At 34.4% G+C, this 17473-nt stretch overlaps 1 protein-coding gene across 1 annotated transcript in view; it reads right to left on the bottom strand.

Annotated features, from left to right (window-relative positions):
- ADAMTS6 (ADAM metallopeptidase with thrombospondin type 1 motif 6) overlaps positions 1 to 17087 on the bottom strand; it is a gene marked incomplete at its 5' end in the record, with an annotated part of 267294 nt that extends 250207 nt beyond the window's left edge. The window contains 3 exons of the mRNA XM_079702297.1: positions 4686 to 4854; positions 14450 to 14814; positions 16991 to 17087. Of these exons, the coding sequence (XP_079558423.1) occupies positions 4686 to 4854; positions 14450 to 14814; positions 16991 to 17087 (631 nt within the window). The remainder of the gene's footprint in view (positions 1 to 4685; positions 4855 to 14449; positions 14815 to 16990) is intronic.
- Positions 17088 to 17473: the final 386 nt, after the last annotated feature.

The following is a 17473-nucleotide window of genomic DNA, read 5'->3' as shown; positions in this document are numbered from 1 at the left end:
TTCATCTTCACTTAATAAACTTGAGCAAGTACAGGTCCTCTGTATACCTCACTTTCATATCCTTATATTGAACAGGAAATCTTTCTAACTGCCACTTATTGAAAAATTTAGTTATGAAAAGTTAGAGTAATCTGTATAATCTACTTGACAGAAAGTGGCACTATACTGTTTTTCTTCAGCCTTTCCCTTTTAAAAATTACTTTGAGAGAAGTTATAAATTTTAAGAAATAAGAGATGGAAATGACCACGAGAAGCATCAGTCAAATACTTTTGAAACTCATATAAATTAAATGAGTGTCTTTATTCCTATTCTTAATTCAATAGCATATCCCCAAGACAGCCAGTGAGTATTCCCCTATGACCACTGTGGCAGACAGACTCTTCAGGTGGCTCCCATAACCTCCTGTGTCCTTATCTCCTCCCTTGAGTATGAGCCGGACCTGTGACTTGCTTCCAACCAACAGAAGACAGGAAAGATGATGGGATGTACATGATTACATGTATATGACTACATACCTATGTTACATAATATTGTAGCATCTTACTAAAGTCATTTCCTTGCTGACTTAGAGGAAGGAAACAACCAAGTTGGTGAATTGTACATTATACATTCCAGAGGTGGCCTCTGGCAAACAACCAGAAAAAAACTAAAGTTTTCAGTCCTATGACAGCAAGGAACTGAATGCTGCCAACAACCATGGGTGTGAGGAAGTGAATTCTTCCCCAGTAAAGACTCTGGATAAGAACCCAGCCCTGGCTGAGGTTAAATAAATAACCTATACATACACAGATTCCTGGTCCACAGAAAATGTGAGATAATAAAAGTGTATTGCTTAAGCCATTGGGTTTGTGGTAATATCGTTATGAGACAGCCAAATCTTTTCTGCATTAACATTTCTCCAATTACTCTTGCTCAGTTTTCTGTGATCGTGAAACCACTCATGTATTCAAATCATGCCTAGTCTTCTCCTTCCTCTGGCTGGACAGCTTAAATGTCTAAATACAGGATAGAATTTACATTATTTTGATAATTTTCACTCTCATTCAATTTCTCCTTATTTTTATTTAAAGTATTGTATAAAGAATTAGACCATGATTGGCTAACATAAACACTTAGCAATAGTGTTTCTCATTTGATATGATTTAGTATAAGGTAGCTGCTGTTATCATCATATTCACAATTTTCAACTTTTTAGCTTTTTAATTGTTAGTTTGCTTGGCTATTGCTCCATCAGAAATATATATATACAGTGTCTTTGATGGACATTCATAAATGAAAAGATATAATCCTTATACTCAAAAGATTTGTAGTCTGATAAATATATGTAATATACACACATGCATACTGAATGAATAAAATCTAAAAAGATAACATCTTTAGTTTCATTCTAAAGATTAAAATCTTTCCCACATGATTAGATCATTACAAAACAATATCTACATTTTATAATTGTCAACTGACTGCTTAACTGTAATGAATATCTCTTTTAGTCTAAAATAAAATACACAACTGACTTGTTTTATTTTGTTTCAAAATAGAGATTAGTAGTTCAAATGATACTCATTACATGTGCTTTGCTCAGTTTAATTCTGGATTGAGTATTGAATGTTAAAGAAAACATTCCTCCACAAACATATACAATAAAGAACTTTTCCCCCAAAGCCAAGTACATAGATCTCTGTCATCTGAAATATAATTTTGAGTTTTTGATCAATCTCAAAATATCTTTAATATATACAGCCATGCAAAATTATCTCATTGATTTGGTTTATTTTTATTTCTTTTTTTAATATTTATGTATTTATTTGGCTGCATCGGGTCTTAGTTGCGACATGCGGGATCTTCGTTGCAGCATGAGGGATCTTTCACTGCAGTGTGCAGGCTCTAGAGCGCACAGGCTCAGTAGTTGCAGCACGAGGACTTAGTTGCCCCGCGGCATGTGGGACCTTAGTTCCCTGACCACGGATCGAACCTGCGTCCCCTGCATTGGAAGGCGGATTCTTAACCACTGGACAACCAGGGAAGTCCCTGATCTGGTTTATTTTTCATTAGTCACTTACTACTTCTTGATGGTTGGCCATGTATTTATGTTTGTTTAAATGCTTATTTAGTTAACTGTCTTTCCTCACTAGAATATAAGATCCCTTGGAGTAAGGACTTTTCCTGCTTTATTTGTTGCTGCATCCCAGCACTGAGAATAGTCTTGCATATGCATGCTAAATTAATATTTATTTAATAAATACATAAGTAGATAATGCAGGTATAAAGACAAAATAATATCTATATGAATAGACTATAAGAACATTCAGTTATCTCTGGGTGGTAAAAGAGCAACTTTCATTTTCTTTTTTATTTTTCTTTTTATCCTGTATTTTCTAAAATTTCTACAAAGAACAGATATTACTTTCATAAAAAAAGTTTAATCAATAGCTTAAATCTAATTAGAATGGGAAAATTCATATTTGAATATGAGATAAAAATACCCACTGTCAAGAGGGTTTTCATATCTTATATTCTGATATAAACTTGAGTTCCTGATTAACAGATTAACTGGCAATGTGTATGCCTATAAATGCATATCTCACTTGAACGACACTGTTGAGCTAGTATCACCATTAAGGTAGTTCTTAACCAGACATTTCTCAAACTTATTAAACATAAAGTGATTTTTACCCCAATAACATCTAGTGACATTCCCATGGAATTTAGGGAGCTACTACTATAATCCCACTATTGGGAAGCCAGTGAAGGTGTGTAAGCCAGAATTAGGAGATAGACTTGACTAAAGACAGAAAAGGACAAACCTGGAGTGGTCTATGATGGCAATAAAAGTAGATTTGGAGAACTGTCTGATTCATGCCTAAACCATTGAAAAATAAGGCTCTGCCTGGTAAATACCAGCTAGTCATGAAATAGGCACTTCAAAAGAGGATAACCTGAATCTCAAACAGTTAAGAGATACCTTTCAGAACATGATGAAATCTTTAAATATTTTTGCAAAAGGTGATCTTTAAACATCATGTTATGGAAAAAATGGTGGGAAAATTATATAACAATAAACAGCTAAATATTTGAATCCTAGTTTTTAAAAAATTTATATAAAGTTGTACTTATAGCCTAAATTTTGTTAAATATAAGATAAACTATTTCCATAATGTTTAGCTTCTTTATTCATTTCAAAGACAAATCAAACCTTTTTTCATTATTTACCATGATACTGTATTTCATGCCTCAACTAGATTCACTTTAAGTGACCTTTTTCTAGTACCAATTATTCTTGACCAACAAGAACCTCCCATAATTAAAAGCCTCAGAGATTACTCAAGAAGAGAGTATGGAGAATGAGAACAGTCAGCTGAGGAGAGAACTCCAAAGAACACTTGTACTTGAAGGAGAAGTAAAAGAGCCTATAAGGATACAGAGAAGAAACAAGAGGGTGATGCATTCACTAATTCACAAGGCAACCCATTCCATTTTTACAAATCTACCTGTTGAACCCATTCTATTTTTTATTAAATTTACTTGTTGGTGAACTCTTCTCTGTATTGAGCTGAAATCTCCTTCTGAAATATTCTGCTCCTAGTTCCAGCTACTAGAACTACATGGAATAAAGCTACTCCTTTTTTTTTTTAATATAGTGGCTCTTTAAATGCTAGAAAAAGTCACCCCAATAATAATGATAGCTACCATTGTACTGAGTAACTAATGTGTGCTGAAAGGAGTACTCAGAGAGGTTGGATAATTTGTCCACAAGTATGCCAAAGCCCATGTTCTTTCTACTATGCTATGCTATATCCTCTATTTCTCTAAGCTTTCTAATCTTTAGACTAAACAGCCTCCTAACCCCCTATGCTAGTCTTTCTCTTCCCTAAATCAGTCTCCATATGGTTGCCAGAGTAATCTTTTTAAAACCCAAATCTGATCATGTATTTCTACTGCATAAAACCTTTCAGTGGGATTCCAGTATACTGAAGATAAACTCCTCGAAGCGGTTTACAAGCCCTTTGTGATTTGGCCATTTCTTATCTGTCCAGTTTCACCTCTCACAACCACTCCCCCCCAACCACTATGAATCTCACCCCTTCTCTAATATCCAGTTATATGAACTGTCAGTTCCTGGAATGTGACATTCCCTCTTTTGTTTCAGAACCTTTGTAAATGCTATTCCCTTTATATGGAACACTCTACCCATTACTCCCTCAGCTTAAAAGTCACTTCCTCCCTGAAGTCTTCTTTGACCACTAAAGGCTAGGTTTGTTGTCCCTATTATGTATTTCTATAGTACTCTAACTAACACTATCTTTGAATACTACCTTTAAGACTCTTCAAGTCTTATTCAAATGTTTAGATTCCTATCACTAGCATAAAAATATCAGGCAAACCAAATAGCACAGAGTACTATGGAACACCTGTGCATGAAAGCTGTAACTATTACCTGGATAAAATCAGGTTTCCCCTTCAAAGAAAAAAAAAATCAAATTTTACATAGGTTTGTATTTTATGGACTTCTTAAGAGCTTCTAAAATTGACTTAAAACTATCAATAGGTGACATCTTTTAAGAGGACTCTGGACATTATCATTCTAATTACTCAAATTCCTATTTACTTTTATTATTAATCTTACCTTACGTGCCAGAAGAAAGTGGCAATACAAGACTATACTTTCTAAAAGCCCCACACTCACCCGAAACCCCACAATGAGAGTGATCATATAGATGCCGTTGTTGAAGGGTAGACTTTTTGTAAATAACATGAGGATGGCCATTTTCATAACTAAAATGTTTGGAGTCCTCTGTGGTATTCTTTAATGGTTCAATAAAATATTCTTCATCTTCTGTAGCAATAACACCATGCTAAAAAAAAAAAGAAACAAAGAATTTACCAAGAAGAATCATTTTAAATATTAATTAGTATTATTACCAGGAGTCAAAAATAAACTGATACCTCTCCAAAAAGGAGGTTAAAACACGTGAATAGAAATTTAGTGAATTATCTATACTCAGCAAAACATTATATAAATTTTCCTATTCTTTAAAAAGGATGTTTAAATACCTTTACATGCTATGCCCTGTACTAAGCATAACACATACATTATTTCCTCTAATCTTCCCAATAACGATGTGAGGTAGCAGAGACCTCTGTATGTTCACTAAGACTTATTTCCTTTCCAAATTGTGCACACAACTTAACTGACTCCTATGTGTTTAGGTATAGCTTTGTAATTGAGTTTTGGCCAATAGAAAATAGGCAGAGCATATACCACTTTCAGGACCAACCCCCGAGAACCTCTCCAGTGGAATTCTCTACTCTCTCTGACAAAAGACCTAGGAAAGGTGGAAGCCAAAAGAGAAAGAACATGGGTCCCTGACTGATCTCATGGAAAGCTGTCCAATGTAGACACACATAAGGGAGAAATAAACTATTGTGATAAACTACTCCCATTTAAAGTTTTATGTTACACCAGTATATATGTCCTTAATTCATATATGTCCCATACATCCCCATTTTGTAGATGAAGTAATAGGTTCAGAGGTTAAGAACCTGCCCATTATTATATAGAGGTAAGTGAAGGCACTGGTACTCCCACAAAGTTCTGCTCTTATTTACAGTATTATACTGCCTTACATCTCCTACTTAGCTCAGTCATAGCTCCTCTTTAAAACTTTTTTGAGTCCAACTGCAGTAGCTTCAGCTTCCTTTGATCTCCAACAGAGCTTATTATTGGTATCATTTATTTTTAATTAATTCTATTATGCTTTGCTACATCTCAAGTCTTGAATCTGTATTTAAATTTGGTATAACTTTCCAACTGCATGTTTTATTTTCCCAACCATACTATTTGCTCTCTTAAAGAAAGGGTTTCTTGGTATCAGTTACACCCATAGAAAATGTCTCATATGTAGTATATACAGCAAATAAAATTTGCTGATTAAAAGAAATGAGATAGTAAGTTATCTACATCAGAAATAAGAACGTCCATCCTTGTCTAATAGTGTTTTCCTAAGAATGGCACATGTGAGGACTGTTCTTAACCCAACTAATTTACCCTGTAACACTGGATAAAACTAAACTCTGTGAGCGTATTTCCTCAGCTGGAAAAATGAAAGGGTTGGTGTAAATTAGTGGTTTTAAAACAGCACTCTAGGGAGCCCTAAGGGTTCCATGGAAGTGCCCTTAGGGGACTGCCCCAGACAACAAAGGTAGACCTACATGGCTTGGATTCCTGGGATTAGGAATCAGCTGTGCTTTTATTAATCTATATATTAAGTTTCCAAATAACATTTCATTTGAGAAAAGAATTTTGCCGATTTAAAAAGAAAAAAAAAAAGCTAAAAACCTCTGGTCCAGATAATCTCTAAGATCCCTTTGAATCTAAACCTCTATGATTCTGTTTAGGGAAATTCATGCTAAGTACCACATGCTTGGAAAGAAAAATAAGACATAATCAGAGCTGCTCTAACTTACAGATGAAGTTGGCAGCCACCTACATGAAATGAGCTAAAGAATGCAAAAAACAAAAAAGCAGACCTAGTCACTTCACATTATTTTCACCACTGTTTGCTTTACTTTAAGGATATTAGTCCCTAAATTAAATGCAAATACTGACAGGAATAATATAATACGCCAGTAACAGACTCTAATACCTGATCATGAATTACTTTACCATCAAGATTAACAAAGTAATAGCAAACTGAGCAAGCCTCTTGAAGAAAAGAGGGCACATGCAGAAAAGAGGGCTTGTATAAGAAGCTTTGATAAGTGTCTAGAGTACTGCCCAGAAAGGGGAGAGCACTAAAGTCATGTGATGCTGGACTGTGGGCAGAAGATGTCAAAAGGTCCTCAGCAAAAAACTCAGGTTGCTGGAGAAAAATAGAGTCAGAAACTTGGTAAGTAAATAAAATCTCTAATTTCAAGAACGGAAAGGCCCTGGAAGAAAATCCAGAGTTAGGTACTCTGTAAAATGATTACATTCATTATCTCATTTAATCTTAATAGCTCTATGAAGTAAGTACTACTATCAGGTCTACTTGGCAGATGAGAAACCTATACTGAGCAAAGCTAAGTAACAAATTCACTCAACTATCTTTGGAGACTGGACTCTTAGTCACTATAATTCCCTTATCCTCTGAGGGTTACTTCTTCTTCTTCTTTTTTTTTTTTTTAAATTAATTAATTAATTTTGGCTGTGCTGGGTCTTCACTGCAGCGTGCAGGCTCTCTAGTTGTGGCACGTGGGCTTAGTTGCGGTATGTGGGATCTTAGCTCCCCGACCAGGGATCGAACCCAGGCCCCCTGCATTGGGAGCACAGTCTTAACCACTGGACCACCAGGGAAGTCCCCTGAGGGGTGCTTGTAACTTTGTCTATTCATTCACCAAGTATGTTTTGAGTGCCTATCACACTATCACATGGCAGGTACTGTTCTAGGTGGTGGGAATACAAAAGTGAAAAAACCAAAGTTCTGGCTCTATCATGGAGCTTACATTTTGGTGGGAAGAGGTAGAAAAAAGTCATTCATTCATCATATAAATAAATAATCAATCAGGTAGTAAGAAATGTCAAGAAGAAAAATAAAGCAGTAAGAGGACAGAAAGTAATCAGAGGACAGAGAGAATTATATAAACTATTTAGAATGGTCAGGAACATCCTCTATAATAAGGTGATATTTGAACAGAAACTTGAATAAAGTGAAGGAGCATGCCAAACAGATATCTTGGGAAAGAGATCAGACAGTGGGAATGGCAAATGCAGAGGCAATGGGGTAGGAGCATGCATGCAGTATTTGAGAAAAAGCAAGGAGCTACTGTGGCTAAAGGGAGGGAAGGGGAAAATGATTATGAAATTAGAAAGGTGCTGGAGGCCAGATGATAGAGGACCTGAGTTAGGTGGGAGTCCCAGAAATCTGTGCATGCCTAGCAAGAGCCCAACTCCCACTTCCCTCAGCATTCCCACTCACCTCTACACTGTTGGCCTCTGGACCATCAGGATAAATCTCATCATGCCCCCTTGCCTTGTCATGCCAGTCCCTCCAAAATGCCCAAGATCCATCCCCTGGATTCTACTCCCCCTATGGTTAAGTACATCATGTTTTCTGATCCCATCTTCTACTTCCCCCTTCACCATTTAAAACACTTGTGCTGTGCCCTCTCAAACTCAGGGTCAATTATATAAAAAATCTCCTATACACTCAGCCTCATCTGTGAATGTTCACTTCATCTTGCTCAAACAAAAACCTGAATCTCTCTAGATAACATTCTTTCTTCCCTGTAATCTTCTGGAATGGTGGCTACTTTCTCTCCTACATACCTCCTATTGGACCTGGAGGTAGGGTTAAGAGTTCTTGTACTCATTGCCATTTCTAAACAATTATCCCTCTCTCCTCCAAAAAAAAAGAAAAAACCTTACCACCTTCAAATCCCATACCATCACCTTCTCCCTCTGCTAGCTGTAGTTATCTACTGACCCAAAGTCACTTTCCTCATTCCTCAAAGATCTTAGCTTCTGGGTCACTGTCACCCTCTGCAATACCACTCCTGAATAATTGTTGACTTCAGTATCTTCTTATATCATTGGTTCTTAAAATTTGTGTGTGTGCACGTGCCCTGAATACCTCTGAAGGTCTAGGGGTGAAGCCTGGGGACCACTTCTCAGAATAATATCTTAAATGCAAAAGAAATATATAGGATTATAAATAAAACCACTTATAATGAAATACAGTTATCAAAATATTTTTAAAATATAATATAGTAATACATATGCCTTTTTGTAACACTTTAAATAAGAAGCTTTGCAATAGATCTAATTACTATAATTTCACAATAGTGATTAACATAAATAATATTTTAAGGGACCTGCAAAAACTGTAACACGATATGAAAATATCATTTCTATCAAGACAAAGTTACAGGTACTGCTATTACTTTACTGGCTTGTTACCTATATTGTTAACTGAAGGAAATGTTAAATTTCACTTAAGAATTAGTGAAGGTAAAGATGAAATTTTCCCCATTCCAGTTAACAAACCCCCTGAATTCTATCCATAGACCCCAGCTTAAGAACTACTTACCTAGATGGCCTCTTCAATCCCTGTCCTCTCACTTCCTTGGCTTCCTCTCCTTTGAATATCTTGTCCATCTTACCTTAGACTAGCCTTGCTTTAAATTCATCATCATAAATCTCAACTGTGTCCTTGATGCTTCATGGCAATTATACTATGTTTCTCTAGTTCATTCAGTATCCTGCTCTCTGGGATAAATATTTCATACTTTCTCCTCTCTACTTAATCCCCTAACACCTCATCTTTCCATCTTCCATTCCAATAGAAAACAGCGCACAACCTCCCGCAAACTTCTACAACCACAAATACCAACCTACCTGCATCTCATGTCCATATGTTCTATATTATTTCCTGTTATTATGGATGAACTGTCCATTCTCCTAGATAAGAACAATTATTTGATTTATGTAGATGATTTCATCCCTTCTCGCCTACCAAAGAATTCACTCCAGAAATTTCTCTTCTCTTTACACAATCATTCTCATTTTTATAAAACAAAATGATAAAGACTCCCACTTCTGCCTGCAGCAACTGATCATTTCTTGCTTTTCCAAAACTCCTCAAAATAATTGTCTATATATTCTTTACTCTTCTCCCATTCCTTCTTAAACCTACTCGCATCAAGCTTTTGCCTCTTTTCCAAACCCCACTGTGACTTCACCAAAACTGCTTTTGCCAAGGTCATCAATAACTTCTTCACTGATAAATTCAATGATTGGTTTTCAGTCATACTCTTATTTTGACTCAGCAGCATTTTTCCCTTGAAATACTTCCTTCTCTTAGCTTCTAGGATATTTGCCTGGTTTTCCTTCAACCTTCTCACTCCACTGTTCTTTGCTGTCCCCTCCACATCTTTCCAACCTCCCTAACCCCTTGGAGCACCCAAGGCTCAGTCCTTAGACCTCTTATTTATTCTATATATACTCTCCCTTAAGCAATTTCATATAATCTCCTGGCTTTAAATGTCAGTTATATTTATATAGATGACCCCCAAAATAACTTCATAACTCACATCTCTCTCCTGAACTCCAGGCTTGTATACCCAGCATCCTATACAATATCTCAAGTTTAACATATCTAACTGAAGTTATGATATATACCACCCCCCAACCTACTCCTCCTACAGCTTTTCCATCTCAGTTAATGTCCGAGTCTTTCTCATCTCATGTGATGGCTGCTATTTTCTTCTAGTTGCTCAGGCCCCCAGCCTGGAATCATCATTGATTCTATCCTAACCGTGTCCTCTAAAACCTAACAACTGGCCCCCAAGTTTTCTTTCTAACCTCACCTTCCATTACTCTTCCTCTCTCTCACTTAGCTCTAGCCATGGTAGTCTTCTTGCTTTTCCTCAAACAGTCTCATATCAGACCTTTGTACTTGAAGATTTCCACCTGGAAATCTTATCCCTCAGATGTCAGTATTCCTTTCCTCATTCCTTTTAAGGTCTTTACTCAATATTTTTTCCACATTAGAACTTATCAGTATCCAACATATTATGATTTTTATTTATTTATCTTATTGTGTATCTCCTCCACTAGAATGTAAGCTATACAATAACAGGGATTCTTGTTTTGTTCACTGTTGTACTCCTAGCACCTAGAACAGTCCCTGTTACATGGTAGGTACTTATAAGCACTTGGTGAATGGATGAATTAATAATGGAAAAAGTAGAGAAGCAACTATGAACATAACTAAATGAATAGAAAGTCTAATGGGGTCATTGGTCTTTTTTAACTAGGTTTATAGTCTTTAGTATCTTAGAGAGATAGAAGAAAATCATTTTTCATCAAATAAGAACAGAATATGAAGAAAGAAACAATGCAGGAAAGATCTGTTGAAAATTAGAAATATGACTGCTATAACTTTTAAATCAATTAAAGAAAAAGAAAGCAAAAGTGGGAAAATCTCATAGAACTTAGAACAGAAAAAAGAAAGGGGAAAAGAGAGATAAGAGAAGCAGAAAACCAATTACAGGATGGGGTGGTGAGGGACAAGGAGATAAAATCACTAAGGAAATATTTTTTTTTAATTTCTCTAAGTTGAAGGAGGGTCTTTAAATTGAAATCACCCATCAAATACAAAATAGGGGTCAGGAAAGAAGACCCACAGCTTACCACATTATTTATAAAATTCTTGAAACAGGAAAGATAAGGAGAAAAGCATATCATTTTGAAAAAAAAAAAGTTTAAAAGAAGAGGAAAAGAACAAGAAGCAGACTTCTATCTGCCACCCAAAATGTATCAATACCAATTTTTTTTTAGGTCTTTAAATTTTTTCCTAAGATATAAAACCATAGAGATAAATTTGATAGCCCATATTTCCCTTTTCCAATTCTACCATCCATGGTTCTGAAGGAAAACTATTTTTGAACCTAGAATTCTATATCCAACTAAATTATTAACCAAACATGAGGGTAACATAAAGTCACTTTCAAATAGGCAAGTACTCAGAAATTTTACTTCTCAGGCACCTTTTCTGAGGTAATTACTTGAAGATGTTCTCCAACAAAACCAGGATGTAAACTCAGAAAGAAGAAGATGTGGAACTAACCTAGGAAAAAAGAAATCCCAAGATGAGAGAAGTGTAATAGCTCAAGAAATTAATTAACCCATACACTCCAAGAAAAATGCCTCCAAAGAAGAATGGAATATATTCCAAGCAATAGGTATAAGGACTAAGGAACTGGATGAAACTGATCAGTTGGTAAAGAAATCATTTTTTTTCTCAATAAGACAAAATAAAAGTAACTAGAAACTCCAGAAAAACAAAACCTAAATAAGAAAGCCATGGTTCAAATATAAAGCTAACTAAAAAGTAACAATATTTTAAACAACTGATAGATTATAATGTTAGGAATTTTTTCCTTGAGTGGTGCAAGCATTGTAAAACTGAAACTATGGGTAATGAAGTATGATTAGAAAACACTAATGATCTCTACATTGAAAACTATTTTATATAGAACAATTAAAAACAGAATTGATTAAAAGGGGCCTTAGAAAAGTGGGATTTTAGAAAAACTTGTTTACATATTCCATTTGATTAAAAATGTAACATGATATAAAATAAGAATGAAGGCAAGGGTTACTAAAACTGATGGGTAAAAGTGAGATGAAGAATAGGATATTTACATAGTATCTGCTCACAAAGTATCTGCTCACAATTTCCTTATTAGTTGCCAAGGGGAAATAGTAACTAGTGGACAAACCTGGCAGACCACACCTAGATCGAGCAACGTTGTAAAGCAACTATACTCCAATAAAAATTAACAACAACAACAAAAAAAGTGAGTCAACATGTACCATGCAGTTTCAATAGGAAGCAAAGTAAAATAGGTGTTAACGAATAGAAATAAGAGAAAATAAGACACACAGAAAGTCTCAATGAGGCTGAAAAATAGATGAATGACACTCTGCTATCCCCTTAAGTACAGAAAAGTTTCCATTTACAACCTTCTTCTCACTTTTGCCTCATCAACGTCTATCACAGTTTCATCAGTAGTCACTTATATCAGCAATTCTCAACTGCTTCCAGAATTAAATTGTCTTCTAAATTTCAGAGCTATATTTCCCAAAAGCCAACTAGACATCTTTAACCTTTATTTCTTTAGATTCTTCACATTTACTATATCAGAATCACTCTCTTCATCTTCCTTTCTAATCCAACATTCCACTACCATTCCCTTTCTCTGCTAGTAAATTCATATACAGCCTCATCAAAAAGAGAAACCTCAATCAACTTCAATTACTTTCTCTCCTTCATCGCACACCCAGTTCAATGATATTTCAATTTTTAAAAATATTATTAAATATCTACTATGTACTATATGCCAGGGAAGAAAAATTAATGACACAAATCCTATAAATTTTCTCACCAAAATGTGGTTCAAATTCTTTCTATCTTCTCCATTCCCAGTGCCATAGTCTCGCTATAGGCCTTCATTATCTCCTACATGATCTAACTCATCTTATTTCCAATCGCTCCTCTTCCCTCAAATCTCACAATGGAATGTTTTTTTTCCCTAAATCTCAAATCTGTTCATTTCCCCACCCTGTTAAAATTATCAATGGCATAATTAATGTTAATGCCAAATTTAAAGAGCTTGGTCAATGACTAGGAACAGTATTTTTCTATTGTACTTAACAGCAAATGTCATTTTAACATGTAAGAAGTTTAAAACAGATTTATTTTGGATAATTTATCTTTATTCAAAAAGATAAATCTCTTTTGTATATAAAGCTTAACACTGCTTATAGAGGAAGAAGCTAGTGAGGAATGGTTTCAATGTGTCTATTTTATAGGCATTAAACCCAAATATTAAAATCTAAGTAATCATTTTGACTTATTAATAGTTAAAGAAAATAGATGATCTGAGCAAATTCTTATATATACCTATAGTGAAACTTTTTCTCCACTGGGTGGTTCTTAAAATTCCTTCCAAATTTAGAACTATTTAAACCCAACTGTAATTATGTAGTTGTTTATACTGAAGTAAAAATGAGGATATGGATGTGATAGAGTAAGGAAGAAAAACAATTTCTGAAAATGTGAGTTGAGCATCAAAATGTGTGTACTCTTTTAAACAGATAAAGCTTTAATGAAACATCTATACTAGCCTGAACAGGATCAAAGCAGTAAAGGAAGTGTGAACTAGAGGAAGTAGAAGTAGAAGAACATGCTTTGTTCTACAACCATTACTGTGTGCCACCTTGAACTATGTATTTACCATTAGACTAGAATGGACTCAAATGCCCAGGCTAGAACCTATACTCTTGAAATCCAATTTCTAAGTAAAATAAGATTTATTATCAATTTTCAGATTAATATAGGGAAAATTATTTCATAAAGAGACATTGATATAAAAGATTTTCCTTCAAGAACTTATAAACATAAGTAGATCATAAGTAATTTTAAGCTATGTTGATTACCAGAGAAAGATAGTATAGAAAGAGACCTAAGGAGGCAATCCATGTCATGGTTTCCTGTCATAATATATACATACATACATACAATACCCTTAAGCTCCCCATAATGATTGAGTTTTTTTTATGCATTAAGGATATCCTATTTGAACAGAAAAATGTAACTCTAAAAGGAAACGTGAGGTTTCATTCATTCTTCTACTAATAATATAGGGTTTTAAAAATTGTTCTTACTTTGAAAAGTCAATGCAAACATTATGAAAAAGATTATCAAAAGCAAAGGCAGCAGACATAAAAAAAATTTTAGAATGTTACCTTCCGTAGATAAATGGTATATATATATATACACACACATACATATATACACACATATATATGTATATATATGTATATATTTTATTAATCTGAGGAAAGACATTTATACTGTGAATTTATTTTCCCATCAGAAATTTAAAATTATAACATCTACTTACCAACCCAACACAGTTGCTTAAAGCCACTTTAGTTGTACTACGTTGATCTTGCAAGTATCCTGTGTAATGACAGTTGTCTAAAAAATCATGTTTCCACTGGGGTCCATCTTTCCCCCAGTATTCTACTGTAAAATGTTTGGACACAAAATCTGTGTTGAGAGTCAAGTTTAGGTGAAAGTGCTTGCCATAGGCTGAAAGTTTAAAAAATAACTTAGATACTGCCTGTTGTGGATCGAAAGGGTCCATACTCCGTCTTCTCCTGGAGTGCTTATCATTCTTCACAGTAAAGCTGAGAAAAGCTCCATTTTGATCAACTCTTATTGGAATAGTTAGCTGGTAGTGTTCTAGATAAGTCAGGAATTCCTCTTTGTAATCACAAGGCAGAGAATCCAGAAAAAACACATGGAAGAAAAGAAAATTTAACAGAACAAAGAAGTAGCAGTATAAACAACAACTATATTGCTTAAAACTATGCATCATTATATGTGAGGTATGGACAAAAAATGTTATATTAAACAAAAATGAAAGAGTAGAAGTTTAAAATCTCAAAATGAATTAAGTTCCAAATATTCCATTCCTTAAAAAATATTCTGAAACTATTTTGAAAGGCTATTTTTCTTTTTTAAATCTAATTTTAAAGACATGAATTCTAAAAGCTAAATTCTACAGTAAATATGAATATTTTATATTGAAACAAAAAACAGTGGAAAGTACACATATGTAAAAGAACAGAATTTCATTCAGATAAAATATGTTTATGAAAGTTATCCAAAAGAGTTTATATAGAATCTCTACAGTCTTGTAGAATTTTTTTTTTTTTTTAATTATCAGTCACAATGTAAAATACAGCAGTCACTTTGGAAAACGGTCTGGCAGTTCCTCAAAAAGTTAAACACAGAACTATCACCTGACCCAGCAATTCCACTCTGAGGTATTTTTACAAGAGAAATGAAAACGTACATTGACACAAAAACTTGTACATGAATGTTCATAGCAGCATTATTCATAATAGCCAAAAGGGTAAATAACCCAAATGTCCATCAATTGATGAATGAATGAATGAATAATACATGGTATATTCATACAACAGATTATTCTACAACAGAAAGGAATGCAGTACTGATACATGGTATGACATGAATGCCTTCATAATCAAAGTTCATTATCTAATACGATAAAAACATTATGCTAAGTGAAAGGAACCAGTCACATAGAATTCCATTTATATAAGTATACAGAATAGGCAAATCTCTGCAGAGAGAAATAGGTTAGAGGTTGCCTAGGGCTGGGGGTAAGTTGGTTTGGAGGGAACTGGGGAGTGACTGTTAATGATTTCAGAGTTTCTTTTTTGGGTAATGAAAATGTTCTAAAATTGATTGTGATGATAGTTGTACAACTCTGTGAATATACTATAAACCACTGAATTGTATACTTTAAATGGGTGATTACATGGTATGTATACTATATCAAAATAAAGTTGTTTAAAAATTATCTGATTGACTAAAAATTCAGAGGACTATTAATATATTTTCCTCACTTAGGTGTACTATATATTACCAATCTACCTTCTTAACCACATCTTCATTTATCTAAGTTTATCACTAAGGTGGAACCAAATGTCTGCAAATTGCTTCACTGTCTACACATGAAGTTCATCCACAAATATAAACTCCCATGAAACCATGACCAAATGGAAAAAAACTGAAAAATAATATTTATTTCCCTTCTCATAAATAAGAGTTCATACTAAATGCTCTGGCTTTGCTGATTTACTTTGAGAGCCACATTTTGTACATATGGACTTCTAGATATATACATCAATCTACAATAGCCTTGAAAATCTGGCTCATCAGCACCAAAAAAATGAACTATACATTCATGGGAGGAGAATCTAAAAGGTATGCTTTCAATAATTCCATAAGAATTGGACTGGTCCATGGAAAACAAAATGACCTTCACCCCTGGGACCCCTGTTAAGATCTTTTCTATGATATGAAGCTCAGTTTTACAGATTAAAATTATAGGGACCTATGGGTTAGAATTTGAAAAGTTGAACTTCTTATAACTCTTACTCTTTTATTTAGCTTCCAGTCCTTATATCAGAATTCTTAAGTTTGGAAGAATATTTTTCCACTAAGGGTCCATATTAGAAGGATCTTATATCAGAATTTGTCTGCTTTCTTGCTCTTTTACAAGAAAAACCTTTGGATTCCTTTGAACATGACCTTGCCTGTAAATCCTGGCAATGAGTAACCTTATTAAAGTTTAGAATTCAGAAGAAGAGGCCTAGGTCTATCATCTTCTAAGAAAGACCAGTCAACTCTAAAATGCACTGGATATTAAATACTAGTAGGACCAGTTAAACAGACTCTTTTAGATTCATTAACATTTATGAAACTAGCACTGAATTGACACAGTAGGCCTCCGCTCCTACCAGTATACATCCCAAAGAAAACGTTCATCCAAACTAAATATTCAGAGTCTTTTCTTGTAAGATTAATAGCAACGTTTTTTTGTCAGTTTCAAAAGCAGGAATCCTACCTTGAGAACTGTATGAAAGCCTGGGGTCACTATGAAATTCCGATGAAGCCATGACGAGGCTCAAAATCCAGGTCAACGTCTTCCACAAAATTTCCATAATTTAGAAAACTGGATGATTTTTTAGAGGGCTACCTATGTGCTAGAGAGTCAATACCATGCCAAAATCGAAGCATAACAATTTTATTTCTTTAATACTTCTTGCAGATTAGTTATTAGATATTCCACTGTTTAACGGGTATTTTTTTCCAACATCCCGTGCTTTCTTCTGTATCTGGATTCATTTTCTCAGTCCAAAATGAAAAAGATAATGATGGTAAAATTTTCATAAGCAGAGCATTAGGCTGATTAGTCACTAAAGTATGGCCATGTTTTAACCTAGGAAAAAAAAATTTAAGTTAACTGAAAAATATTCTGAATGGACAGATCTATATTGCTGAATGCTTGCCAAAGGACATACACTATAAAATAACATAATTAAATCAA

The sequence above is a fragment of the Hyperoodon ampullatus genome, assembly GCF_949752795.1.
Source record: "Hyperoodon ampullatus genome assembly, chromosome: 4".
Taxonomy (NCBI): domain Eukaryota; kingdom Metazoa; phylum Chordata; class Mammalia; order Artiodactyla; family Ziphiidae; genus Hyperoodon; species Hyperoodon ampullatus.
The sequence above is the reverse complement of the archived record's forward strand: the minus strand, read 5'-3'. Positions and strand labels throughout refer to the sequence as shown.